Raw genomic sequence first — 26,841 nt, 5'->3', positions numbered from 1 at the left:
ATGACCCAAGAGGCTGAATAATGGCATCCTGCCCGTGCTGCTCGGACCTCGTCGCCATGGAGCTATGCAGCCCTATGAGTCGCTGGTGCATAATAAGTCTCTGCTAAGATCTCACCGCACTTCTGCTGGTCTGAGCCAATGAGGTTGTCGTGTCGTTGCACTGGCTTCCAGAAGGATCATCGAAGATTAGAAGCATGATTGGGAAGCGAGAAAGGGCGCTCCGTCATTATGCAATCGATGTTGCAACGCATGTATGCTGCCAAGGTCCGCTGACACCGTGAGGAAAAGTAGTAAGCACGGCTCAAAATGTACAGAGGCACCGCATTGAATGCAACGGTGCCGAGTATCGCGGGTGACCCTTCGAATACTGGTGCTCCCGAGTCACGACGCAAGACTGTTTCGTGAGACATTGAAATGGGGTGAGATCTGAACGGTGGGACGCAGTGCGAGAGAGATAATTTTAGGCTAGCGCGCTTGCGGCTCCTTTGAGGAATGCGAGTTACGTTAACTTACAACAATAACAATAACAGCACATCACGCAGCATAAAAAGCTCACCCCAAATCGTGGCACGGAACAACGCACAGCATACCGTCCAATACCCTTACTGAAACATTATAGAGTACAAAGAAGATGCCATAGGCAAGTGACGTCACCACGGCCTCTCCACGCTGGCATTTCATGCGAACAACATCCTCCTTAACTTATGGAAGCAGGCCGCATTGATCAGTTGTCCGACAACTCAGCTGAATCATGACGTTTCCTCCGCTGCTGCTTCTGCCCGCTGATGCTGTCCTCCACGTCCTGTCCATAAGCCTTCCGGAACTCGGTGTCGAGCATTCGCTTTACAGCAACGGGGTTGATGTGCATCAGCTTGGCTGTCGGGAAGATGCATATCTCGAGCTGTTTCGCGAGAGAGTTAAGGAGCCAGTTGTCGATTTCGTGGACGTCCATAACTGGTACTTCGGCGCGAATATTGCCGATAAGATCATGATGCTGGGTGCTGCTGAGGTCGAACGCTTTGTATTCTTCGTATGTCAAGTGTGTAAGATCTGATATGTTTGGAACGCTTGGTGTAGTTGAAGACGGGCCTGGAGAGCATGGTAATTTCGTACATGCAGTCGGTGCAGTGCTTCCGCCATTTTCGCGAGGGCGAAGCTGCACTGAAAGTTTCTGCTTCTTGGCCTTGGCCATGCTGATCTGGAGATAGGAATGCAATCGATACGCGGTAAATTTGCGGTAGTGATGGCTTTGGGACCGCTGGAGCTTCAGAGGCGACTGTTGTCGTTTGTCTCCCAGCTCGCTCCTGCCTAGGCTCCATAGTAGGACCACCCTTCCTGAACGACCGCAGCCGGCTTCATGTGACAATCGCAAGTGCAAGAGCTTATTCCGTCACTGCTGATGCGGGCAGTCTCATCTGGAAGGACTTCTCCAAGCTGCCGGGTCGCGAAGCGGTCTTTGGTGGAATTAATATCGTTGTAAGCGTCCGCTCTCGGGCTTTGGACCCTCTCGCCACTGCTACTTGCACGATTCCGTATCAGAAACTGCGGCTTGCTGCTGGTCTCGCTCTTTCTAGCGAGCTCTGCATCGTATCTTCTGTTGTGTTGCAGAGTTTGTCTATTTAACATGTCAATCACTTCTTCCCTCGAAATGCACAACGCAGCGGCTGTCTCTGCTATGTTTCCTTCCTAGCGCAGCGAGAGATTACGAGAGTCAAGCAGAGTTCGACTTCGACGGCCATGTTGTCAACAAAATTGTTCTTGACGAGCATGTTAGAGTGCTGACTGAAAGTCTTTCGCTTCATCCTGCTGAATGCGCAACACCGAATAGATGGTATCTTCCCAAAGATGCTACGGAGGATAGCAGATCTTCTGAAAAACAGTTGCAGATGCAGCACTGCAAGTATACGTGTCATTCGAGCTGTCTGTGCCCGACATGGTGGGTGGGTGAATCGTCTCGCTTGGATCGTTTTTTAGAGTCTGTAAGATACAGGTACTGAAGTGACTCCCTGAAAGACTTGGCCCTGCATCGAATTTATAGGGGCAACAAAGCTTAGTGTGTTCCAGGGTTTAGTCAACTGTAGATCAGGGGTGACACTTACTAGAACTGAACCAATCTGTTGCGTGTCCAGCACGGATGCAGTATTTTCACATTGGAAGAGTCGTTCATCTGCGGATCTATCAGCTTGATTGTTGCCGTGAAGGAAGTTCTGGTTGCTACCAACTTTCACCTGCAGGGGCGCTAATTAATTCCGTTGTTTGCTGCAGCCCACCGCGCCTTCCCCAGCCACGCTGCTTCACACCGAACAGCCGCTCTGGCATAACCGATTCTCTTTACGCGTCGCAACTCAGTACCCGATCCCTGCGTGTTCTTGAAATGCCATTTCAACAAAAAGTCGTGATTGCGCGCCCGCTAGACGATATCGCTCGCGAAGTGCGCATCATTCGAGCACTGTACCCACAAGAATGTCTAAGTCCATCTTTGGATCCTATGGACCCAGATCCAATCGCTGCATCATTAGAAGCTCTGCCCACATACCATAACACAGGCGTTCAAACCCTCCCACCGGCGAATGGCAACATTTTCAGACTGATCCACGGCTGCGAACCCTCACAGAGCGACTACGTGCATAGCATGGGCAGTGCTGGGATTGGACGCCTCGCAGCCGATCCTCGCTCGAACCTCTTTGATTTGATCTACGGTTCGACATACCTCGCTCCTACGACAGCCACAAGAGGGACGTACACGGAGTCAGGCTTCCAAACAGCGAACCATGATACGAGAAGGAAAGCGTTGGCCCGCGCAAAGGTCAAAGCATCAATGACAGCCAACAAATATCGGAACGCTGCCTCTAAGGCGGGCTACGTCATATATGCGGAGTCTCGAGATGAGATGGTTGTACATTCCGAGCAGTTCCACAACGTTATACAACTGGATTCTGAAGGCAATCTGCTTGAGGGCACTGTCAAAACTCGCAACCTTCCGAACATATACGGCGCATTGATATACCCTGAACCATCAGAAACACCGACCACTCGAGGAGCGTCTGAACAGGCTGCGGGGCGTCTTCCGAAGCAGTCGCGTGACAAAGAACGTTGCTCTCGGGCTCCACAAGCTCCGTATCCGTCTCCATCGCAATCTCCTCTCATACCTCCACTAGCAACCGCGGAAGAGCTGCAGAGTTCGGTGGCAATCGTATCTGCCCTTGCACCAGCGATGAAGCATAGCCCTGTAGAGCCAACCCTTGACAACGAGTACGGAAGTGGTGAGACCGGCACAACTGACTTCATTGTCTACAATGCTAGCGCTGAGCACAGCAGACCAGAACTCGCGCGCAGTGGTACAAAACAGTCTTCAGGAAAGCGCAAGTCAACCGAGCACAGCTTACCCGACTATCCATGTAAGAAGCACAAGATTTTAGCGCAAGCTAGCCCACGACGCTCCTCTATCTCTGTCGCACCTCTGGCAGTAGGCTACCCAAGTCAGCAAGAACAAGATCGCAACATTCGTCCCATGACGTCAGAATCAGCTTTCCGAGCTTCTCCAAGGTTTCAAAAGATCTTTTGCACGCGCCCGGGCGAGTTTGGTCAAGAGCGCACATTGAACGTTGTTCAGGCTAGCACCAAGTGGAATATCAGGTCCGAGAGCATCACATCAAGCTCGACAGATACTTTCAGAGTACAAGAGCTAAAGCCGTGGCGCATGGTATCACATGGCCGAGCTGTTGGTAACATGGATGTTGCCGCCGGAACGGAAACGGGCAGTTTGTCGAGAGCAAATGACCACAATTCCGATTGCCATGTTCTCCAGGAGCCAGGACCATCACTACCAACCGACAAGGTTTCAAAGTCATCTGTACCGGTAATTTTGTTCGAAACGATTGACGTCCAGTCTCCCTCAAATCAAAAGAGTATGAAGGCTAAGAATACAGAGCAAGCGTCTGTACGGCCAACGCGATCGTTTAGCGAAATCAGTGCCGAGTCCCTTGATTGCAATCGAGACAATAAGCGACTCCGAAAAAGCCCTGAAACCAATGTTCAGGCCAGAGTCAGTGTCCAACAGACGCTTAGTCCAAGGAAGGAACGAAATGGCTCCTCAGAAAGCCTTAAAATAGCACGCGCCCACTTAGACAAGCCGGCAGCAGGCAGCTCCTGTGGGGCTGATAAAACAGTCTCTGGTCACGTGGAGAAGGAGCCAGTCTCCCGTACCTCGCGGGCACCAAGACAGCCGCTTGTTACATACTTGCCCCCTGCAAAGCGTGCAAGGGGCCAGAGAGATCCGAACGGAAAGAAGAGATGACGTCGGCAATTCAGTGGCAGAGTGTGTCTAGGCATTCGATTAAGCGAAACCAGACTTTATTTGGTGAAGAGTACTGGCGTAACTTACATCACGAGATGAATGAAACAATCGCTGCCTAGAAGATGGACGACATCGGTTCAGTTAAGCTAAGGAAGAACTTAGACTGCATGAATCGTGATTGGAATCCCAATATACGCTGACAAACATGCAGTCCACTTGAGCTGAGCCTGTCCACCAGGCGCAATCATTTCTGGAGCCAGCTGTGGGTGGTTTCATAAACTGCTCATAGAGCTTCCTCAATTGAAACGGTGCATTACTTGCACCTAACGAACTCTAGGTTACCTTATCAACGAGCCTGCTGGCCAGAGCCAGACGCAGCGTAGCGACAAAGCGCTTGGAAGGAAGGAAGAACAGTCGCAAGCTAGTTGTCGAAACAAAGGAACGGACCTTAATGTCCGCAACCATGCCAAAGTAACACATGTCGAAGATCGGCAGAAACATTCCTCGAAGCTCGTAGCGAAACGTCCTACGAGCGAGGGAGCGCGTTTTCGGGCTCGGCGAGCCATCGCGAGAGAGATGGGCGCACATCTTGTACCCAGCGATGTACTTCGAGATAAGAGAGCCACAGCTCGAGCTGAGTTTCTGACACCGTACTCTACCGACCCGCTGGTACCAGAATATATGAAGTTTCTCAGAAGACACCCTCCCCGTGTGATCGCTGCTGCGCAAGTCGGGTTGTGATTATCCCTCCTTCTACGGCATTCTGCATCGCAGCTGTGATTTGACGTCTAGCGTAGCTCCATCCGCAAACTCGCAACCCTTCGGACTTTCGGCATGACAACCTCATTATACCAGCCGTCAAGATCGTACAAGACGATATTGAAGATGGGCTCTGGCTCTAAGTCCGGAAACTCTTTGACAACGTGACGGAGGTCAGCAGTCGACGTGTTGCGGTAGCGGCTGCCGAAACCAGTGTCTCAGACGTTGGCGATGTCACGATCGTCTTTCGTCCAGGTGTCTGGATCCTATTTCACCGTCCACATGAGATCGGGCACAATGTGCGCCAAACTAACACCGTCATCGATTTTGGGTATTAGAGGCATCCAGTCTGATGCATTGACGTCGTCTTCCATACTGCTTAACACGGGTTACAATGCCCAGGGTGAAGGGGTAATTCACCTACTTGTCGATGCGTGGCCGGCTTTCTTCAGGATACTCCTTCGCTTCAAATGCTTTGATATATCTGTAACGATTGACCCTGGGGCGCGGGCGGTACCTTCCCGTAGTTGGTGGACCTGGTGTTGCTATGCTGGTACTAGCACTTTGCACGCGTGCAAGGGCCTTTGCGCTCATGGGTGCATGGCTGCTTTAGGTTGGGCGTGCGGGTGTTGTTGGTGCCGGTGGGGGCGTCGTGCGGGTCGTGGCTGTTATTGCAGGTGTTGCCGGCTCGACAGTTGCCGGCTGCGAAGTGGATGCATAATATGAGTTGTTCCTCTGTCTTTCCGGTGCCTTGAGGTTGATTCTGCTGCGGATTCGAAGGGCCAGATGCAGGCCGGTTGCCATTCTGTAGATGGATGCGTGGGCTGCCGTTGCCGCTGCCGTTGCACTTTTTATTGGCGAATCTCTTACAGATGTTGTCGGAGTCCCTGGAGTCCATTGTAGCGCCATTACCAGCTAGGAGGAAGAATTGAGCATCGGGGTTTGTAATCGTGTTCTGGTTGAGCAGTCCTTGTACATGCATCTGGAGTGGCGCCGCAGCTCGCACACCAGAGCCTTGAGGCGCCGCATGCAGAGTGATTTGCTGCTGTTCCATTGGCAAGATAATGGACTCGTGCACATACTTGCAACCTGTCGGACCAAACGGGCAGTCAGTCCTTTGGACCTGGACCCGATAAGGGCAGGGAAAGTTCCACTTTAAAATGTACGGATGGTCTTTGTTGCACGGATGATTGGCATCGTCGACATGTGTACCACCCTTGCCTGATTGGAACTGGGGACAGATGCCCACATATGCATCGAGGTCCATCATTTCATCGTCACCATCTGCACCGTCGCATTCCAAGAAAGTGGTGAAAGACTCCGCCGGAGCACCTTGCTTGTTAGTCACTTGTACGAATGCAATATCGTTGAGCCTTGGAAGTGCGACAGCATTGACTGAGAGGGTACCCTGGCCTACAACAGGAACTGACCTGTACACTCGTGGAGGGTGATCACGCTTCTTCGCCAGGGAGGCCAGCTTGGGTCGCTACGTCGCGGCTTCGGCGATTTGAGTGGCTCGAGCATATGCTTGCTGGTCATGAACATCCTGCAAAGCCTGACAGATTGCGACCACGTCTGGCTTCGTTTACATCAGAGGAGCTTCATGCGCCGATTATACCATCTCAGCTTGCAATTCGCGCATCTGATCCAAATCCCAGCCGGCCCGAGCAACATCCCACCACATTCTTTCGTGGTACAAGAGCATGTGCATGATAGAGTGCGCCTCCCGGAGGCAGATTGCGGCTTCGAGGTGTATGTTTAGTTCTAGTCGCAACTTATCAATGTTGTTGATTTGGAGAGCTTTGCTGTGCTTGTCCCACAGAAGGTTGAGCCTGTGAACGCAAGACGTGGTGTCGTGCATGCTGAGCTCCTTTATGAAATCTCCATTGGGATGAGCGCCACCTTCGCGATAGGCTTTCAATTGCTCAATCAGGGTGACGTATGCTTGGAAATTGACGTGGAACTTTTTGCGTCGTGCTTCCTCGCGCTGGGACTGGTGAGCCGAGATCTCAAGCGCCACTTCGTGTGCTTGTTTCTGTGCAGCATGACTGATGACGATGTCCCTGCTGACCTGATCTTCGACGGTCGGGGTGTTTGGCTGCTGACTCTCTGGAGTAGGCTTTCTTGTGGATCGGTTTGAACGGTTGAAGAGACGTAGGGTACTGGGCTCGGGTGCGACGAGTGTTGTGGTGGGACCTGCAAATATATTTTGTCGATCAGTTTCATAAGTGTCGCAGTAGCGCTATCCACCGTAATGTCACGATAGCGACCATGGGACTGTCGATACTCTGTATTGTCGTAGCTTACAGCCCTCGGTTCCCGATCATAGTACGAAGAGTCCAGCCAACGCAGGATCGTTCCAGCCGTCACCTCAGCCTCCTCTTTCGTAGTATTGTATTGTTCGAAAGTTCCCGGTCAGTGTTCGCGAAGATCGTCTACGAGTTGTTTGATCCCCTTCAGCGGCAAATCGAGCTCATACAGTCGGTCCCGCAAAGCGCCTGACAAAGACCCGAAGACATCAAAGAGGAATGGACCATCCAGAAACGCAAGTGCCTGGTCGTCGAATGCACGCATGATTCGGCTCATCATCTGAGGATCTCTGCTGTGTTTTCTTCCTCCTAGCCCACGAAGCTCCTCCTCTGTGAGTGCCAGTTCTGCCATCCGGTCAGTGAATAGTTCAGACGTTGTCCTAAAATTCGTCGTCTTCGCAAGTATGTCCTCGAAATACGATTTGAGCCTACGCTGGTCAGAGTAGGCAGTAGAAAGCTTGCTCTGTTTGCTCAGATTCATCGCATGCCGGTTCAGATACACATCGACCAAAGACTAGCTGCTTTTAGTCTGTTAATGTGATGATTTTCCTGAGAGTCACTTACTTTCAGGGACGAAGTATATCCACTCTTATTTGACGTTGCCCGCACTTTTTCAGAACAGGCTCCTTCGTTGATGATCGTGCTGTGTTCGCGTCGTCCAGCCCCCGTGAACATCTTCGCATAATTTGACACCAGAACATCAGAACACCAGAAGATTACATACCTGGCCTTCTATGCACACATCTTCTCTAGTTTGCTTCTTGCCTTGTTTTTTGCCAGCAGGATCAGCTTTTGGTCTAGACACGTCCTCACCCTTTACTTCCGTGACGCACGGCACGTTGTAGCTCGAAGTTGCGAACGGAGTTGCGAACATGGTCCAGACTATTTAAGTCAAAGACTTGAGATTGATTAGTGAGGCAACTAGTAAACAATCCGGTGGGCAATGTGTCTAAATAGATGGGCAGCGCCAGCAAAGATTCCTTCGTGGAGATGGCGCAGTAAATGGCCGAGACTTAATGGCATTGTCGGGAGGTAGTTCTGGTAACGCTCTATGTGGTTCTCGGCCTGGCTTGCTCTGAGCACACGCATACGGAGGGTGTATGGGTAGACTCATACAAAGGGTAGTTCTCGACGCGTGAGTGGCCACGATATTGTTGTCTGAAACCAGGCACGTCCAGTGCTCGCCCCTTGTTTGTGCTGAACAACGTCTTTGACACACAGCCCAGGAACGGACTCGCGATCAAGAAGCTGCGGAGTTGAGGACAAGTCTGCACTGTTGGAAGATTCGCGCGCTTGATCGCGCATTGTGAGGAATGCAACGCTATGCAATAAGCGTTGTGGGAGTTCACGAATTTCATGATGGGCAGCTCCGGCGACCATTGTGCGGTACGATCTCTAGCCGAACGGAGGCGACGTGACATGTGCGACGAGTTGTCAAAACCGGTACAGGCGAAGAAATGGTACGTTGGAGAGAAAATAAGTGAATAGGTACGATGGATAGGTATGTGGGCACTTGAACACATGCAAAACACCTGAGACGTAGCAGGCAAACCTTGACGCCCTGCTGTACCCGAAGAAATGTCGAATTGTTACGAGGCTTGCTAAGGAGCTGTGGTTTGCAGTCTAGATATACGCAGGAGGTATCTTTTGGACGCGGAAAGGAATAATCGAAGTAGGAGGCGCGTGCCGGATTTATACAGTCTCGACGTAGTTGCTACATGTCTGTTAGACGAAGAGAAGGTGCTGGGTGCGGACACAACATACCTAGGGAAGATGCCCTCCCTGTCGCCCACTCGCCCTGTCCACCAATCTGTCTCGTTGTCTGTGCGCTTCAGGATCGTAATGACTTCGCCCTTCTTGAACCCCAGATCACCAGGCTGATCGGGGTCGAAGGTAAATTTCGCAATCGCCTGGTCGGCGCCCAGGCTTGCTTTCCTCTGACCAAACACTGGCTTCGGCGCAGATGGTCGCCCAGGCGCAGAGGAGCGGTCGCTGTAAGAATAGTCGTCGCCAAACGTGGACGCCCGGCTGCGGCCGTTCATGGTGTCAAATGTCTCGTTGGGATTCGCGCGTGTCGAGAAAGAGCGGTTGACGCCCCCTCCTGTGTTCGGCTGTCGGTCGTATACGTCGTCCGCCCATGTCGACGTACGCTGTGGGCGGTCGCGGTACTCGTACTCGTCATTTCCAGCGTGCTGGCTACCCTGGCCGAGCGAGCCGGTGCGATCTCTCCTCACGCCCTCGCCCATGGCGGAACCACTGCGTCCTTGCCAGACAACGTTGTCTTGCGAGTCGTCGTAGACCGGAATGTCGTTGTACATCCTGTCGTCTGCGGCTGCGGCGCCACCAGTCCCAGAGAAGACCCTCGAGTTGAGCACGCGCAGCAGGGGCTCGGCGGCTGGCGGTGGGGGGACCTGGCCGCTCAGGAGCTCTCGCGCTGTCCATCTCCGGCCGTACAGCTTCTCGTTGGCGTCCCTCCGCTCTATCAGGCCACTGCCCTCCAGACTGACACCAGCAAACAGTCCCTTTGTCTTGCTGTAGCTGAAGACGCCCGCAACGCCCTTCAGACTCGCGACGCCGGCGGCCTCCGCGTTTCTGCCGACCGGGCCAGCGGCGATGGAGACATTGCCGCCGAGTGTAAGCGAGCCAGCCTGCGCAAATGTGCGCACTGCCGAGGCATCGTTCAGGATGAAGACGAAGTCAGTCAGCTCGAAGCCAATCTGCCCGCCGAAGCCGCCGCCGATTGTCCCAATGGCCGAGGGCGCTGACCACGATCCGTCTGCGAGGCGCGCGACGACGACGCCGGAGCCGAAGCGTGCTGTGCCGAGGAAACCCGCCTTGAAGACGGTGAGGATGGCAAGGCCCTGTTGCGCGTCTGTCAGTACATGCTGCCTGTCGACCCGTGGGCTCGCACGGGACTGGGCGGAGCCGGGCGCGTTGCGGGGAGCCCGGAAGCGCAAAGAAAAAAGAATCGCACCTTTGCGTTTGCTAGAACAGACGGCGGGATGATTTTGTCGGGTCCAAACGACTGTCGCGGGTCGACAAAGGATGCCAGAATCTTGCCCGTTTTCCTGCATTCGCCTGCACAGCATATTGTCAGCGACGTCACAGCGCGGTCAGCCTCACCACTTCTGAGACTAGTCATTCGCGGTAAGAGACAGGTACTCACTCCTCATGGACGAGGGCAGCGGATTGTTGAGTGAGAAGCCCATCGCGGATTCGAGACTGTCAGAGACGTGTTGGCGGAGAACGAATGCGCTGACAGCGGCCTTCTTTCAAGCAGTGGAGAGCTGGAGAACCGCGAGGAGTGATGACAGCACTGGATGTGGCTGAGTGCGGGCGCGCGAGCTGCCGCTAAAGTCCGCCCATCACCTGGACGCGTGCCGAGAGCCTTGTATCTCCGCGCCTTGGCCACCGCAGTGAGGTGCAAGATGAGATTGGAAGATTGCACGGCGCGGCCGGGAGCTGATCGAGAAGCATACGACGACTGTGGCGAGCCCGCGCATGAGGCGTGTCGATGCTCGAGGCGGCCTGCTTGCGCCTTACCTTCTAGTACGTGCGCCACACCTTTCGCCTGCGTGACGTGACGGAACCTGGAAAACTCACATCGACCACCGTAGCCTCATCCGCCAAAGATACCCACCCAGAACCATGCAACAGGTGTTCCAAGTCCTAAGAATATCATGTTAATTAGTCAGTTTTCAAAAAGTTCCCTCTGCTCTGTTATTGCTTCTGCTTTGTAGTGTGAAACTCTGCTACTGTAGGCCTGGAGGAGAGGAGCTCGCACAAAGGACCCTCTTAAGGCGACACAACGTTGCGCACTAGCTAGAAAACGTGAATCTTGTAATCGTCCTGCTCTTGCGAAGAATTTAAAACGGAAACGAACCCCTATTTAACAGCACAAGACACACCACAATTTTGGTGTTCCTCGTCTGTCGCTTGACAACATCATGTGACCGATGCATCGTGTTCTGCATCTAGTGCTAGTGAATCTACGCGTCGTCGTTGCCCCATCTCTGCACACTCACTACCGGATAACGTAGAATTAAGGAGTTTAGTAGTCACCGGCTTAGAGGCAACAAGGCTTTCCGTTTGCTCAGCCCTATCCAAGCAACGCACTGGCGGATTAGTAGTATCCATAAGGTAGGTGTGCACTGGCGGATGCCCGCAGGAGTATGTCTTTGGCGATTTACTGCCCTGCGTCGCCATTTCGTAAGGAGCGAAACAGTATCAGAACAACTTCATCGCACTCATTGGCAGTTGCGGCATCGACGTTTGAATGTTGTCTCCAAGTAGGCTCCCGAGATGCATTACAAATGAAAGTTGTTAGCCTCCAACTTACCCCACTCCACTGATAAGTACTTGGAGCTCCGGCTGTCTATCGGCTGCAATGTCTCCAAATTTCGTTGCTTATATTCTCTTCCCTCTGTCTGTCCCTATTCACTGATCCTTCTCTCCTAAAAGCAATTACCCATCTTTCCAAAGTCCAAGCAACAGTCACCGAAACTCATCACCATGACATTATGGCAAGATGCCGCGGCTAAGAAGCGCGAAGAGATCTCCGCACTCATTCCCGAGGCGTGGCGTATAGACAATCTACCATCTGTGAAAGAGCAGGTCGACGTGACAGAATACGTCAAGCAGTACTTGTCGGAAGAAGAGCTAAGCATTACTGAAAGTGACGCGGAGAAGATCGTGGGAAAGACCACGTCAGGGGCTTGGACTGCCGAAAAGGTCACGCGCGCGTTCTGTCACAGAGCAGCTCTCGCACACCAATTGGTATTCCGGAACTCACTTCGATGATCAGGCAAAGCGCTAACAAGCCTAGCTCAGCTGTCTTCACGAGATCTTCTTCGATGCGGCCATCGCCGATGCAAAGAAGCTCGATGATTACTTCGCAGAGCATAAAACGCCCGTCGGCCCTCTCCATGGCCTTCCCATCTCACTCAAGGATCAGTTCCACGTAAAGGATGTCGAGACGACCATGGGCTATGTGGGCTGGATCGGCACCTTTGAGGGAAAGAAGGGCACCGGCAAGGAAAAAGTCTTCGAGAGCGAAATGGTCCGCGAGCTAAGAGCAAGCGGTGCAGTGCTGTACTGCAAGACGAGTGTACCGCACACTCTCATGTCGGGTGAGACAGTGAACAACATCATCGACTACACAATGAATCCAAAGAATCGCAACCTCAGCAGCGGAGGCAGCTCGGGTGGTGAAGGTGCATTGATCGGTATCAGAGGGTCGCCAGTAGGCTTCGGCACTGATATTGGCGGTTCAATCCGTATCCCAGCTGCTTTCAACGGTTTGTATGGTCTCCGTCCTTCGACCGGTCGCCTGCCTTACGAAGGCATGTCGAATTCCATGGATGGTCAAAATACCGTCTTGTCGGTAGTCGGCCCACTCGGAACCACCGCAGGATCGCTGCGCTTGGTCACGAAAGCCCTCCTCTCACAGCAACCTTGGCTCCATGACCCATTCGTGCACGAGATTCCCTGGCGCAGTGAGGAAGAAGATAAGATCCAACAGCTTCTACAATTTGTCGGTGAATCTGTGCCCAAGGAAAAGAAGCTCGTCTTTGGAGTCATGCACACTGACGGTGTCGTAACACCCACCGCGCCCATTCGTCGCGCGATTGAATTCGTGACAAAAGCTCTCGAGGCCGCCGGTCACGAGATTTTCACCTGGTCGCCACCTTCCCACAAGGTACTGAACGACACCGGCTTCAGATCCTGGGTCTTCGACGGCGGCCGCAACGTGCGCGAAGCCTTTGCGCTCTCCGGCGAGCCCATGGCCCCTCAGGTCTCTCTGTACCAGAACGAGATGAAGGAGTTCAGCGCCACCGAGATCGCCGAGACCAACGTAGCGATGCGCGCCCTGAAGAAGGAGTACATGGATTACTGGAACAGTACTGCAAAGGAGACGAGCACAGGCAGACCAGTGGACGCCATCATCTCGCCACTGGCGCCGTGGCCGGCTGCGAGGAGGGAAAAGTACAAGTATTACGGCTATACGACTTGGATCAACGCGCTGGACTACACTACTGTTGTGTTTCCGGTTACGAGTGTGGATAAGGCGATTGATGTCAAGAGCAGTGACTTCAAGGCGGTGGATGAGAAGGACCAGGAGATTCAGGACGACTGTGAGTGCCCCGGCTCGAAATTCCGTTGTGTTGCACCTACTGACGACCTTTGCAGACGATCCGGAAATCTACGACGGCGCGCACGTCAGTCTGCAGCTTGTGGGCAGAAGGCTGCAGGAGGAGAAGATCTTAGCAGTGGCCGAATACGTAGGAAAGTTGATTGGAAAATAGGTAGGGGTGACACCCTCTACGGCAAGTTGACCAATTCGAGTACATTTGGCACGAGCAAAAATTCTTCCGGCAGGGGCGATTTCATTGGAAACCGGACTACAGCCTTGCATTCGGCTATTGATGCGCCGACAAGCCACCATTTCTTCGGCAGTGACTACTTCTTCGGCTAAATCGCAAGGATCTTCCCCATATTCCCCGGGTTTCGCAGCAATCTGCCTCCGCCCGGACACGACTTCAACTCTAACATCGGCGCCGCCGCCGAGTAGCGTGTACCCCGCAATATATCACCGTGGTATTTGCAGCTTGAAATCCGAGGACTTTGCGTCATCGCAATCCAGATCAACAACAGAATTGCTATATTCGTGGCTCCTTCCGCGTATGTACATCTCGTGATGCGATTCAAACTTAGATTGAGTGTCTCGTCGGCTACCTATTTGGGCAGTCATTCCTTGTGCTCATCGGCGCGACTGAGCACTCGTGCCTGGCGGCTCGGCATTTAGTATAAGATGAGCAGATCGTACGTCCAAAACTCACCATTCAGCAAGTCCCAGTAACCAGGACCTACTCTGACCATGCGTCTAGTCACAACGCTCTTCTCTGCCTGCACCGCGGCTCTTCTAGCCAGTGCCAAGCCCGTCGAGATACGGGAACAAGCAGCACAAGCTGAACCATACGAGGGCTATGTCTTCGCGTACTTCACGAACAACACCAAAGCTGGCGAACAGATCTACCTAGCAGCAAGTAACGGCAACAATGCACTGAGCTGGAAAGAGTTGAACGATGGGCAGCCAATCATCACATCAACCAAGGGCACCAAAGGACTGCGTGATCCCTTCCTTATGCGCTCACATGACGGCGGCAAGTTCTTCCTCATCGCGACCGACCTGAGCATCGGGTCGGGCACATCGTGGGGAGACGCCGTTCGCAATGGTAGCTTGTACCTGGAGATCTGGGAGTCAACTGACCTCAAGAACTGGGGAACACAACGACACGTCAAGGTTTCACCTGACACTGCCGGCAACACATGGGCGCCCGAGGCTTACTACGACCCCACTATCGAGGCTTACGTTGTCTTCTGGGCTTCTTCGCTGTACGCAGAGAGCGATACCAGTCACACTGGAAGCACCTACCACAGGATGCTGTACGCCACCACGAAGGACTTTATCACCTTCAGTGACGCCCAGGTCTGGCAAGACGCCGGCATGTCGCGCATAGATTCGACGGTCATCCAGGAGGGCGACATTTTCTACCGCTTCACCAAGGACGAAGGCGCTTCCGGTACCGGTTGCTCGGACATCATCCAAGAACACTCAACCTCACTCCGCGCTACCTTGGAGTCATGGACGCAAGACGCCGCCTGCATCGGCAAGAACGCTGGTACCAGCGCTGTGGAAGGGCCCACAGTCTTCAAGTCCAACCCCGGCGACGTCAATGGCGACAAGTTCTACCTCTTCGTCGACGAATATACGGGCCGCGGCTATATCCCGCTCGAAACCGCCGATATCTCAAAGCCCAGCTGGAAAGTCTCAGCCGCATACACGCTACCCAAGAGTCCGCGCCACGGCACCGTCCTTCCCGTCACCGCAGCCGAGCATGCGTCCCTGACTACTGCAACATCTGCCGCACCTAAGCGCTTGCGTAGCGCTCCCAAGCTGCAAGCCAGAGACTCCCCCGTCCTGCCAGGCTTCTACGCAGACCCGAACATCGCTGTGTTCGGAAACAAGTACTACATCTACGCGACCACCGACGGCACACCCGGCTGGGCCGGCAACACCTTCTACGCATGGTCCTCTCCCGACCTCGTCTCCTGGACGCGCCCCAAGTCTCCGTTCCTGACGCTCAACGGCACCTCGGGCAACGTGCCCTGGGCGGTCGGAAACGCATGGGCGCCGACCATCATCGAGCGTGCGGGCAAGTACTACTTCTACTTCAGCGGCCAAAACGCACAGTACAACACCAAGACAATCGGTGCGGCTGTCGCCAACAGCCCCGAGGGGCCGTTCGTCGCACAGGCGCAAGCGTTTATCCTGAACAACGAGGCGCTGAAGACAGGCCAGGCAATCGATCCCGCAGCCTTCCAGGACCCCACCACGGGCAAGTACTATCTGTTCTGGGGCAACGGGACTCCGCTGTACGCCGAGTTCAAGGACGACATGCTGTCGCTGAAGAATGACACGCTCAAGGCCATCTCCGGCCTGACCGACTTCCGCGAGGGCATCTTCATGAACTACCGCAAGGGCACGTTCCACCTGACTTACTCGATCGACGACACGCGCTCGGAGAACTACCGCGTCGGCTACGCGACGTCGTCGTCCATTGACGGCCCGTGGACCGTCCACGGCGTCATCCTGCAGAAAGATGTCAGCCAGGGTATCCTCGCTACGGGGCACAGTAGCATCATTCAGGTTCCCGGGACGGATGATTGGTACATCGCGTACCACCGCTTCGCGATCCCGAACGGCAACGGCACTGACAGGGAGACGACTATCGATCGTGTGTTCTTTGATGATAACGGGTTGATCAAGCCTGTTGTGCCGACGTTGACGAGCGTTGCTCCGCAGACTGTGCCGCGCCACTAGATAGTCTGTGGTCTTGTGCCGCAGCGTGTAATTATGAGTTGTTGAATGAGATTTTTTTCTTCTCACAAGAGATATTCCAAAGCACTATCCAGCTCGAGTCTCCAAATCCTATCCTGCAGTCGTCCATCCATCACACCCCTACCCTCTCCAAATGCCCTGTTTCGACAATGCTAAACAGGCCGGGCGAGCTGACGTGACGAACGTGATGGTAATAGCACGAGCCGAATGCTCTATTCCTTCTTCATTCTCCCAGTAGAAGTTAGACTGTCCAGCATTGAAGGAGTAGGTCGACCTTGCATCAACAACCAGGCTTACTAACTGTAAGAAATACTATTCCCCCCAAGCTGTTTAGATCGGCGCAAACATCACACAATTTTTTATTCATACCACCATACTAATAGCACAAAACGACCTCCCCGGGATGTGAATCGGGAATCCCCACATCTTGAGCCGCGGAGGACACACCGGCGCGATGGCCCTCGAGCCTCAGCATGCGTGCGGTGCGCTGTCGTTGCGCTGTCGGTTCTGGTTTGCTTGAGGGATGGGAGCTGTGCTGGTCTGGAAGTATATGTGAGCAACGATCGGGAGGCGAGCGATTGGTGAGTGGTATAGCTGCTTTTTGGGTACACTGAGAGGCTGCACGGGCTCGCATACCCCTCGCGCATGGTCGCCACCGATGGATGTTAAGATTATGAGTAGTAACCAACGCCCATTCACCTCTTTGTCGCGTGGCTGCCATGTTTGTGGTGAGATGAGGCGTTTGTGGGGTGCCTTGTGCGCTCCTGCCTGCCACGAACGGTGAATGCCATTTGAGCAAGCTTGAGGCTGCACCGGCTTCTCTTAGCTCGCGACTTCTATTCCTTTCGCTGTCCTTGCTATCGCCTTCTGCAGGCAATGGGTGGTTTTACTGGCAACTCTGCCCACGACTATCTTTGATCCATGTTGCGCGCGCGCACACCCGTTCCACTCCTGCCACAACGCGTTTACATCCAAACATACGTCAACGTTATATCTGAGAAGCAACAGCCACAATGCTAGCAGCGACTAGCACCGAGATATTTCGCCAGCCCAGCAAGCATGACACGGCGAAGAAGTGGCTGCACAGGCGGCTCTGGAAGCCAGCGTCGCGCCAACTACTGAGGACTGACAACGACGGTGGACTCAGGAGGAAGCTCTCGCTCAAGCGGCCGCAGACAGCGCCGACAAGCGGCAGAGTGACGCCGGAGGTGATAGCCCCGGTGCCGCAGATACCCATCAACATGGAGCTACCTTCGCCGCGACTTGTACTACATGCTCCACCTCGTCCGCCACGGCCAGACTCAGGCGTGATGCGAGATGTCAATGCGTGGCTGGATGCCAGCATGAGCTCACCGCCTCCCCCATTGATGGGCGGTCTACCGTACTGGCGATCGGCGTCTGCAGTCCCTGCGACATACTCCACGGGCATGCAGTATGCGATTCCGATCGTGCGGGAGCCTGGTACTAGCCGACCCATGACGCCTTCCGGGCAGCAGGTGAAGCTATACTGTCGCCGCGGCGCAAAGAAAGTGCAGGCCAAGATGCCCTCGCTCTTGCGCACCGCTTCGCAGCGCATCGTAGCCCGCAAGCAAATCAATCGTCGCTCCAACTCGATGCCACTGTTTGCCATCCCATACGAGCAGACACAGCAAGGACCGCCGCCAAAGATGCTCACCCGGTCGAGGTCCTTTCTCCTGTCTTCAGCGCGAAGGTCGTTGTCGAAGTGTCCAGCTGAAGAGCAGGGGTTGCTTGATCACGGCTCGTTCGACCTTCCGGTCCTCGGCAGCACGCGAACGAGCATCGCATACAGCGGGCTCGAGAGGTCCGGGGAGCGGCACATGCACGGGTTGCTGGGACATGGTACCAAGAGCGGCTCTCGCACGCGGCCGTCGACAGCTGGCGGACGCCTCGGACGAGACGAGTCTCTGGGGGACCTGTCGCTGTCGGAAGCACCGACGTACTCGTCCGGACGGCCTCCGCCATCGTACCGCTCGCGCACTGCCTCGATAATGACGACGTCCTCTTTCGGCTGTGTCGATGGGATGGGCCCAGCGCAGAGGCAGATCAGCCAGCAGCGCGCGGGCGTAAGGAGTCGCGGAGTGAGAGGCAGGGTGAGGGAGCTGCGAAAGAGGTTTCAGAACGAGTAGAAGACGAGCAGCGACTGGCAGACTCGGAAACTACGTCACAGCTTACGAGACACGGTATGGAGCTGCAGAGATTTACTACGAGAGCATAGTTAGATGGGTGGAAGGAAGCGATGGCGGGGAGGATGTGCAGACATATTCTAGGCGGCGAGAAGCAGACGACAAGCCATATACTTTCGCAGATAGCATAGCAAATACAGGGTTCTTAGACAGGTTTTCTAAGACAAGTGTTCTCAGACAAGTTTTGTTGGACAAGTTTTCTTGGACAAGTTTTCTTGGACAAGTTTTCTTGGACAAGTCTTCTTGGACAAGTCTTCTTGGACAAGTTTTCTAAGACAAGTTTTCTTGGACAAGTGTTCTCAGACAAGTGTTCTCAGACAAGTGTTCTCAGACAAGTTTCTCGTTGATGGTGATGATGACGACGATGATGATGAAGACGCGGAGTTGTGGTGAAGGTGGCGCGGGTTCGGTCTGAGTGACGTTCGGCGGGCTCACGGCGGCCGGCCGAAAGTAGCTACGGGTGGAATTAGACAATTGGGACGCCCGTGCTACAACATCCCAACATCCAACACGCAACAGCCGCATTGGACCAACGTGGCACACGCTGTACCACGCGCTCTGGACCAATAGCAGCCATCGAGGCAAGCGATTACATGGAGAGCCCGCCGTGAGTGCCGACCGCTCTGACGCACTGCCTGCACGCGTCCCCACGATTCCCGGCAGCGCTCGACAATAGTAGCAACGGCAGCAGCAGCAGTAGAAACATCAGCAGCAGCAGCAGCACACCAACAGCAGCAAAACCCACAGCCGAGAGACGCGTTCAATGGCAGAACCCGGCACGGCGTCGCCTGAGCAGGCCGGGTCGTCGCGGGCGAAGCGACCAGCGCCCATGACGCGGCAGAGCAGCAGCCAGTCGCACATTTCGCAGAGCCCATCGGAGAAAGGGCACCACCGGCCGCAGCAGCACAAGGTCGTGCATCGCCACGTCGCAGGCGGACGCATGCAGCGAACGGCGTCGACGGGCAAGAATCTGGGCAAGGCGGGCAAAGCCACGCAGCACACGCACACGCAGGCGCAGGCACAGGGCCAGGCGGCCGACGAGGGCGGGCGACACCACCGCCGCTCGCAGTCGGGCACGTCGCTGTCGGTGCCCAGCAGCCCACGGCCGGGCTTCAAGCGCAATGCCTCGTCGGGCGCCATCATGCGGCACAACCCAAGCGCCCACGCCCACGCCGGCCTGCGCAAGAACCACAGCAGCGGCCACCTGGTCGGCAAGGCCAAGGGCGGCAAGTCATCCAAGGACCTCGCCCCGGCCAAGGGCAAGCTGGGCAATCCGTCGCGGTCGCGCCAGGTGTCGCCCGAGGAGCGGCCCATTGTGCACTTTGACGTCGGCAACGACGACGACGACGGCGACGACGACGACGAGGAGGGTGGCTGGACCGAGGAGAGCGCCAGCCAGTCGCCCAACACGACGCGCTCCAACACGCGCTCGAGCTCTGTGGCCGCAGAGGCCCAGCGCGTCGTCGACGATGCGACCGAGAGCAATACGCGCGCCAACGCCGGCGACGCACTCGCAGAGCAGACCGACGCACCCACGCCCGCACCCGCAGGCGCAAACGCTACCTATACGCTGCCTGAGCGCGTCCGCCCGCCCACGCAGACACCCAGGGCCGCCTCGTCGCACCACTCGCGCCAGCCCGACGCCGACCTCATCACCTCGCGCCTCCTCCAGCGCAGCGCCTCGCACACGGTCGTCGCCCCGCAGCCGTCGTCGGTCTCGGCGACGGTCCAGCACGGCGGCCACCAGCACAGCGGCCACCAGCTCGGCACCTCGGTCGGCAGCGCCTCGGTCGGCAGCACGCTCGTCGACACGCCCGGCCGCGACCTCGTCTCGCGGTTCATGGACGGCGACGGCAGCGCCGGCACGCCCTACGACGGCAGCTACATGGCCGGCCGCCGTGCCTCGCGGACCGACGGCGGGCCGACCAAGTCGCCGCCCAACGTCGCCGAGCACGACGAGGCCGCCGACACGCCGACGCGCCCGCACTCGCTCCGCTCCGGCGCCACCACCCCGAACCTCTTTCCCTCGGCCCCGAACCGCACCCAGAACAAGCTCCTCCTCCAGCGCGCCGCCAGCGCCATCGAGCCCCACGCGCCCGTCCCCGCCATCCTGCGCTCCGCCGGCCCCTCGTTCCACAACATCGGCCTGTCGTACCCCGGCGAGGGCCGCCTCGATCCGCGCCTACAGCAGCAATTCAACCACGTCGCCATCGAGTACAGCGTCGTGCAGCGGTATAGAAACCCGCTCGCTGACAGCATCCTCCGCCTCCAGCAGATACCGGGCATGCTGCGCAAGCTGCGGGCCAGCAAGCCGGGCAGCGCGCACGGTGGCAGCGCGCTGGGCACTACGACGCTGAGCAGCAGCATCCATGAGAACGGGGACATGGACGGCGCGGGGTCGCGGCGCAGCAGGGCGGGCTCCGCGGGCGGTGCCGACGAGACGCCGCGTAACGAGGCACAGGAGCTGTGTCGCAGCATGTGGGACAGTGCGCAGATTACGCGCGGCGACTGAGGTGTTCGCGAGGACGACACGCTCTCCTCACCATGCACACACATGCGACGCGCACACTTGCCGAGAAGCCTGACTGCGCAACCATCACCCGGCACCCACCCGCCCATTCTTCCCACGCTCGACAGCGAGCGACCCGCCATGTGCGAGTATTCTTCACCACCGTGCGCTTGCACAACACACCCGGTCCCCAAGGCAAGGAAGAAAGGACCAGGCAGAGCGGTGATACGTAGAGCCCTGGCAGTGTCTCGGGCAGGGCAGGGAGGAGTAGGGATCGTAGATGATACTACCAAGTGGACGGCAATGCAATGCAATCATTCCACCTTGCTTTGGCGCCGTCGCGTGCTGCTGCGTGCGTGCGTGCGAGTGGGTCCTAGACGTGCTCTGCTGCCCTGCGCGGCGACTTCTCCATCCTGTGAGGGCCAAGGTCCTCTTCGCCCGTTGAAGGCCTATGATGGAGGATGCGGTTGCGCTGGCGGCGGTGTTGGACCGTGCGCCAATCACCGCACTGCAGTCGAAGCGAGCATGCAGGTTCCTGCTGAGACCCTCACACTCTCAGACTCGACTCCACAGCAACGCAGATTCTGCAAACGCTTTTGCAGGATCCGACTCGGCGGCCTTTTCTGTTCCTGCCTACCACTGTGCGCGTTCCGTTCTCGCCGGCTCTGGGAAACTTGGACGACGACTTCACGGCGAGCGGCTAGCCAATCAGCGCGCAATCGCAAAGCTGTCCCAGATCGTCTGCCTTGCTGGGCGTTGACGTGGTTTCCGGGGCGTTTACGTGTTTTTTGAGGCGTTGACGTGTTTTTCGCGGCGCTGCAAGGGCTTCAGGCCTCACATGGCGGTCAGCCTCGAGCAACGTACAGAGTACACATCAGTCACGACCTTGCAGAGCCGGTGAGCTCGCCATGTGTTCCTCACCGGAGCCCTCTGGCCCACTGCGCACGTTGCCGGACGGCGGATGTGCTACTGCGGAGACTTCACGGCTAAGGGCCTTAAGTCAACAACGACTCCGCCGGCCAATCGCACAGCGAGCGCAAAGTCTAGCGCATGTGCGTTGGACGGCCAGCACTCTTCCGCTGCCTCGGCCATGTTGGGCAGACTGCGCAATGTTGAGATTCGTGGTCTGGAACATGGTATGGTGTAAGACCGCAGTGTACCTTGGTACTGCTGGAGTACGTACTCAATACTCTTGGTACCAGCGATGCAATGCTCTTGCGTGCCAAGTCCCGACGTGCATTGCCGCAAAGGCAGCGCAACATCAGGGTTCATTCGATGAAGTTGTTATGACGCTGCTCCAGGGTCTGCCGGTCTGGCCAGCCTCGACGAAAAGCAGCGCACGTCTGGAAAAGCAGCGGGGTCGGCCAGTCTACCGCGAGCTACCTTGTAGGCTGGTGTGGGGTCTCGACGGCTCAACGTTAGTCGCCGAGCCAACCTCACCGAGCCCTTGCATGATTCTACCCTGCCTCGACGAAGTGGTTGAGGAAGTTCGGGCAGACAATTGGGAGCCTCCTGCGCCGTCGAGATTACAAGATGAATGTTGGAAGGCCAACCGGCGTACCTGAGTGGCTGAGACACAGAGCACGACACGAGCGAGGCACCACGTTGGTAGCCGCTCTGGGTCTCAGGCACCGCCGCTGATTGGCCGCCCTTGTGTCGTGGCCGCGGCTGTACCTGCGCATCTAAAAGTGTAGCCAGGCACCGCGACGGACAGCGTTGCACGATGCCACGTCGAGCGAGAATCGCTGGCTTCGGTCGCAGTCCCACGATGTTGACGAGCCGCCGTGTCTGAGGCCACCAGGTCACGATTCGCGCAACCGTGTTTCAGCGCCTGAGCACAAATGTCATGGTGCAACGGTTGGGGTGAGAGCTGGGGTCGACCGTGGGAGCGTTGATGAGCGCCCAGGATGGAACAGCGTTGGTGAGGAGACGACTGCGCGCATTCCAGCGTTGGCCTGGCCACTGCCCAGAATGCGCGCGAGATGAGGTCACGCCGCCGTATTTTCCGTGGACGCACGCAAGACCAGCGCAAGGTTGGGCCGGGAAGATTCCAGCGTGCAGCGTGCAGCGTGCAGAGGATTTGCCGTGCGCCCGGCAACCCGCAGCGATCGGATAGGCTAGGCCAGGTTGGCTGGCTTTTTGTCAGGCACAGCCGCTGTTTGCTTGGCCTGCCCGCGCCATCCTTGTCTGCGTTAGCGTGCGCCGCTGTGTGAAATGATGCGTGAAATGAGTTTTGGCGCAGGCGGCTCGTAATTTCCCTTAACTTCAGCGCGCCTTCCTCGCACCTTCGTTTTACTCCAAACGCCTACACTCTCTCAAACACAATACACTTCGCCGTCAGGCTGTGCCTTGTACCACGCTCATTGCTAGCACAAACACCGTCATTACGACTATAACATCACTGCTGCCGCATCGCCTTTTGCGCAACATCACCACCAACTAAGACACCATACACCGTCCACGAGACCTGTCTCACAACATCACTTTCATCTAAAAGCATTCCGTCGCAACCACTATCAGCACCGAACCAATTCCAATTATCACCAAATCACCACCAAATCACCGCCATATCAATCACCATGCGTTCCTTCCAGGCCGTCATTGTCTTCCTCTTCGCGCTCGTCGCCAGCGTCTTCGCTGCTGAGGCCGAGTTTTACGACGCTACCGTCTACATCACGTCGACCGTCTACCGCGTCAACACGGTCACCATGTCTGGCTCCCCCTCCGGCTCTGTCGCCAACCAGACCAGCACCATCTCTGCCCCCAGCTACGCCGCCCCCTCTGTCACTGCCTCCGCTGCCACTGCCTCCGCTGTTACTGTCTCCTACGGCACCAGCAACGGCACTGCCGTTGTCAAGCCCACTGGCAGCGCAACCCAGTCCGGCTCCACTCCCGAGTTCACTGGCGCCGCATCCAGCCTGAGCGTCAACGCGCTCGTCGTTGCGCTCGTCGCTGGTGCCTCCTACCTCGCCCTGTGAGACGCATCTCTGCATTGCTAACCACCACTTGGTCGCCTACACTCCAAGTGCTGGCCAGGCAACGCCGAGTGCTTTCATGCTTCATGACATTCTCTTCTTCCCGATGCGCAACTTTCCTCTTCACTTCGCTTCCGTTGCACACACGTTCCCAACTGGGCCCGCTACTACCGCCATTGTAATCACCTCATTTGTTTGAAACGACTGACGACGATTCATGGTTCTTTGTCGAGGCCTATATATACTTTTCTTTCACACAATCAGGACCTTGGTCCGAGACCCCTACTTCCCCTTCACAACAATCAAAGACCTTGGTCTGCGAACCCTTGGTCTGACGACCACCCCTTGTTACGCGCGCAACGAAGACGAGTTCCTCGCAGACACGAAGGCGACGACAACGCCCTGCTTGCAGGCGCCTCCTTCGCTTCAGGCAGTCTGTCTGACTGACCGCGCTTTTTCTCTGGTGGAGCTGGAGTTTGGTGATACCCCTTTGGACGGAATACCCCTTTGCTCTCCAGTATCTACTGGATTGCATTTTGTTTTACGGTGGCTTTTTGGTTGGCGGATGGCAAGATACACGATCGAATAGCAAGCGCCGTAGGTACCTACTTGGCGCGACAAGCCTTGATTCGATGGCGATGAAATGAACAATCCGCAATAACTTCCTTTCGCATCCTGCCGTGAACCGTGCCCAGTAGCAAATCCCCACCAGGCAGCGCAAATCCCCACCAGGCAGCGCAAATCCCCGCCAAGCAGCGCAAAATCTCACGATCCTAGATGCGCGCTTACTTTTGTTGCCACGCAGCGAATCGCCCACCCCAGGGCGCTGCACACCTTCCGCATACAGAGCACCTCATTTCCCACGAGGCGTGTGATTCCCCTCGAGCCTCACACTGCCCAAAGCACTCTTGCACATCATTGGAAGGCGCCCACAGGCCCTCAGCGTCACAGACTTCAAGCCCACAGACCACAGCTTAACCTCGTCCGCGCTGATGTTGGGTACCCGGGTTGCGTCACCATCACTCGCGCGCACACGAGGTGCCCAGCAGCGAAGAATCCCCTCCTGGCCCGCAACGCACAAAGCCCTCGTATTTCGTGTCTCGTGCGTCGTATGTGGTGTGTGGTGTGTGGTGTGTGGTGTGTCGTGTCTCGCCCTCTACCTGCACAGCTCGTGTCGTGTCGTGTCGTGTGTCGTGTCATCCAAATCCACCACCTCTCTCCATCCCCACCCAGCAAGTACACACCCAGGAACCCAAATACCCACTGTTCTCTCTCCGCGCCGCGCACTCACTCGGCCCGAGAAGACCCCGCGCGCGTTCAGTCGGGACTGGAGAGCACCACGTGCCTACTGCTAGGTGCTAGGTGGGCAGGTAGGGAGGGTAGGTGCGCATCAGACCGAGCGTTCTCTCTTCCCCCATGCGCCGGCATCGGCCGAGTACGAGGTGCAGCAGGGACTGCGACAGGCGCGTCGATGGGCTTGTGAACGGAGGGCTGGCTTGGAGTCCGTGGGCGTGCGTTGTAGGTGTGTGCATCGACTCAGTGCGGCTCTGGATGGATGGATGGGTGCGGAATCGAGACGCCGACGACCGTGGGCCGAGTAAAGTGCGCATGTCGCTGTGCAGTGCAGAGCAGGTGGTGGGTCGTTGGCACGAGGGGGAGGGTGGAGGTGTAGGTGCAACGTGTGGCCTTTGAACGCGTTTCCTGCGCTGCTGGAGTGCTCGAAAGCGACGTATTTTGATGCATTGACAGTACAGTGTAGTATAGTGTGGTGTAGTGTGGTGTAGTATGGTGTAGTGTGGTGTAGTATGGTGTAGTGTGGTGTAGTGTGGTGTAGTGTGGTGTAGTGTGGTGTAGTGTGGTGTAGTGTGGTGTAGTGTGGTGTAGTGTGGTGTAGTGTGGTGTAGTGTGGTGTAGTGTGGTGTAGTGTGGTGTAGTTTGGTGTAGTGTGGTGTAGTGTGGTGTAGTATGGCGTAGTATGGTGTAGTGTAGTACAGTATGGTGTAGTGAAGTACAGTATAATATAGTATGGTATAGTATGGTATAGTATGGTATAGTATGGTATAGTATGGTATAGTACAGTATAGTACAGTATACCCTTATGTAGACATCGCCAGCACAGCCTAATACAGACATCCCATAGCCACGCCACACAATTCCTCCCTTGCAAACCAAACACTCCGCCGCCTTACAAAGGAAAAGCACACTCACGTGCACCCTGAACTGAACTATGCAGACAGGCAGCCATACCGAGTGCAACGAAGAGTCTACGGAACGCAGCCGCCGAGGCCCGGGTATAATGGTCAAGAAAGCTGAGAAAGCTAGACAACAGGAGGGAAATAGAAATTAGATGGTATGGGTATAGATGTAAATGTAAGTGTAGATGGAAGAGTAGGATGCAAATGTAAGTGTAGATGGAAGAGTAGGATGCAAATGTAAGTGTAGATGGAAGAGTAGCATGTAAATGTAAGTGTAGATGGAAGAGTAGATGGAACAGGAGATGTCAGTAGATGTAGATGCGGATGTGCATGTCTCGACCGGAGGCGCTCTATGCTGCCAACGGTGTAGTGGGATGGGATGGTAGTGTAATGCCGACAAGAGCGGGTATATGGGTATCCAAAAGGCGAGAGTAGAGACTCGGACGCAAGGTAGGCAAGGAAAGGTGTTTTGCGGGTATAACTGCGCCGGCCGCGTCGGAGCGTGTACGCTTGGCGAGGCGCGGATGGCCGTTGATGTCGAGGGTGAGTGTTTGGCAATGGGTGGGTGGTAAGTGTTGATTGTTTGGTGGTGCGTTGATTGTTTGGTGGTGTGTTGATTGTTTGGTGGGGCGTGTTGATTGTTTGGTGGTGTGTTGATTGTTTGGTGGGGCGTGTTGATTGTTTGGTGGTG

The 26,841-nt window shown here is 55.9% G+C and overlaps 12 protein-coding genes across 12 annotated transcripts in view; 7 read left to right on the top strand and 5 right to left on the bottom strand.

Annotated features, from left to right (window-relative positions):
* Positions 1–657: 657 nt before the first annotated feature.
* Positions 658–1,380, bottom strand: M421DRAFT_424183 (uncharacterized protein). Its single transcript, XM_033593675.1, has 2 exons — positions 1,224–1,380; positions 658–1,156 (listed from the first exon to the last, which is right to left on the bottom strand). The coding sequence occupies exons 1-2, from the start codon at positions 1,317–1,319 to the stop codon at positions 725–727; spliced, it is 528 nt and encodes a 175-aa protein (XP_033445412.1). The 5' UTR covers positions 1,320–1,380; the 3' UTR covers positions 658–724.
* Positions 1,381–2,374: 994 nt separating this feature from the next.
* Positions 2,375–4,522, top strand: M421DRAFT_8223 (uncharacterized protein; the record flags this gene model as incomplete). The annotated part of the gene is made up of 2 exons (XM_033597532.1): positions 2,375–3,761; positions 4,509–4,522. 2 exons carry the CDS (start codon positions 2,375–2,377, stop codon positions 4,520–4,522), a joined length of 1,401 nt encoding a protein of 466 aa, XP_033445411.1.
* Positions 4,523–5,418: 896 nt separating this feature from the next.
* M421DRAFT_424181 (uncharacterized protein) lies at positions 5,419–6,690 on the bottom strand (the record flags this gene model as incomplete). The annotated part of the gene is made up of 1 exon (XM_033593674.1): positions 5,419–6,690. A coding segment is annotated over exon 1 (704 nt), but the record flags the coding sequence as incomplete, so codon positions are not given.
* A 249-nt stretch (positions 6,691–6,939) lies between these two features.
* On the bottom strand, positions 6,940–7,478 carry M421DRAFT_265745 (uncharacterized protein). Its single transcript, XM_033588733.1, has one exon. The coding sequence runs from the start codon at positions 7,280–7,282 to the stop codon at positions 6,986–6,988; it is 297 nt and encodes a 98-aa protein (XP_033445409.1). The 5' UTR covers positions 7,283–7,478; the 3' UTR covers positions 6,940–6,985.
* A 1,225-nt stretch (positions 7,479–8,703) lies between these two features.
* M421DRAFT_424178 (DUF500-domain-containing protein) lies at positions 8,704–10,732 on the bottom strand. The gene is made up of 4 exons (XM_033593673.1): positions 10,532–10,732; positions 10,340–10,443; positions 9,130–10,226; positions 8,704–9,079 (listed from the first exon to the last, which is right to left on the bottom strand). Exons 1-4 carry the CDS (start codon positions 10,572–10,574, stop codon positions 9,058–9,060), a joined length of 1,266 nt encoding a protein of 421 aa, XP_033445408.1. The 5' UTR covers positions 10,575–10,732; the 3' UTR covers positions 8,704–9,057.
* Positions 10,733–11,877: 1,145 nt separating this feature from the next.
* On the top strand, positions 11,878–13,670 carry M421DRAFT_70818 (amidase; the record flags this gene model as incomplete). Its single annotated transcript, XM_033596737.1, has 3 exons — positions 11,878–12,141; positions 12,191–13,499; positions 13,555–13,670. 3 exons carry the CDS (start codon positions 11,878–11,880, stop codon positions 13,668–13,670), a joined length of 1,689 nt encoding a protein of 562 aa, XP_033445407.1.
* A 387-nt stretch (positions 13,671–14,057) lies between these two features.
* Positions 14,058–16,446, top strand: M421DRAFT_265852 (glycoside hydrolase family 43 protein). Its single transcript, XM_033588735.1, has 2 exons — positions 14,058–14,187; positions 14,253–16,446. The coding sequence occupies exon 2, from the start codon at positions 14,510–14,512 to the stop codon at positions 16,247–16,249; it is 1,740 nt and encodes a 579-aa protein (XP_033445406.1). The 5' UTR covers positions 14,058–14,187; positions 14,253–14,509; the 3' UTR covers positions 16,250–16,446.
* An 834-nt stretch (positions 16,447–17,280) lies between these two features.
* On the top strand, positions 17,281–18,414 carry M421DRAFT_70754 (uncharacterized protein; the record flags this gene model as incomplete). Its single annotated transcript, XM_033596733.1, has 1 exon — positions 17,281–18,414. The coding sequence occupies one exon, from the start codon at positions 17,281–17,283 to the stop codon at positions 18,412–18,414; it is 1,134 nt and encodes a 377-aa protein (XP_033445405.1).
* An 820-nt stretch (positions 18,415–19,234) lies between these two features.
* On the top strand, positions 19,235–20,983 carry M421DRAFT_103375 (uncharacterized protein; the record flags this gene model as incomplete). Its single annotated transcript, XM_033586895.1, has 1 exon — positions 19,235–20,983. One exon carries the CDS (start codon positions 19,235–19,237, stop codon positions 20,981–20,983), a length of 1,749 nt encoding a protein of 582 aa, XP_033445404.1.
* Positions 20,984–21,506: 523 nt separating this feature from the next.
* Positions 21,507–22,754, top strand: M421DRAFT_265856 (uncharacterized protein). Its single transcript, XM_033588736.1, has one exon. The coding sequence runs from the start codon at positions 21,889–21,891 to the stop codon at positions 22,543–22,545; it is 657 nt and encodes a 218-aa protein (XP_033445403.1). The 5' UTR covers positions 21,507–21,888; the 3' UTR covers positions 22,546–22,754.
* Positions 22,755–23,559: 805 nt separating this feature from the next.
* Positions 23,560–23,958, top strand: M421DRAFT_94952 (uncharacterized protein; the record flags this gene model as incomplete). Its single annotated transcript, XM_033598252.1, has 1 exon — positions 23,560–23,958. The coding sequence occupies one exon, from the start codon at positions 23,560–23,562 to the stop codon at positions 23,956–23,958; it is 399 nt and encodes a 132-aa protein (XP_033445402.1).
* Positions 23,959–26,180: 2,222 nt separating this feature from the next.
* M421DRAFT_265829 (uncharacterized protein) overlaps positions 26,181–26,841 on the bottom strand; it is a 977-nt gene continuing 316 nt past the window's right edge. Inside the window, exon 2 of the mRNA XM_033588734.1 lies at positions 26,181–26,830. Coding sequence (XP_033445401.1) covers positions 26,274–26,830 — 557 coding nt within the window. The 3' untranslated portion in view covers positions 26,181–26,273. The remainder of the gene's footprint in view (positions 26,831–26,841) is intronic.

Source organism: Didymella exigua (assembly GCF_010094145.1).
Source record: "Didymella exigua CBS 183.55 unplaced genomic scaffold M421scaffold_32, whole genome shotgun sequence".
NCBI lineage: Eukaryota > Fungi > Ascomycota > Dothideomycetes > Pleosporales > Didymellaceae > Didymella > Didymella exigua.
Note: the sequence above shows the minus strand (reverse complement) of the source record. Positions and strands in the feature narration are given on the sequence as shown.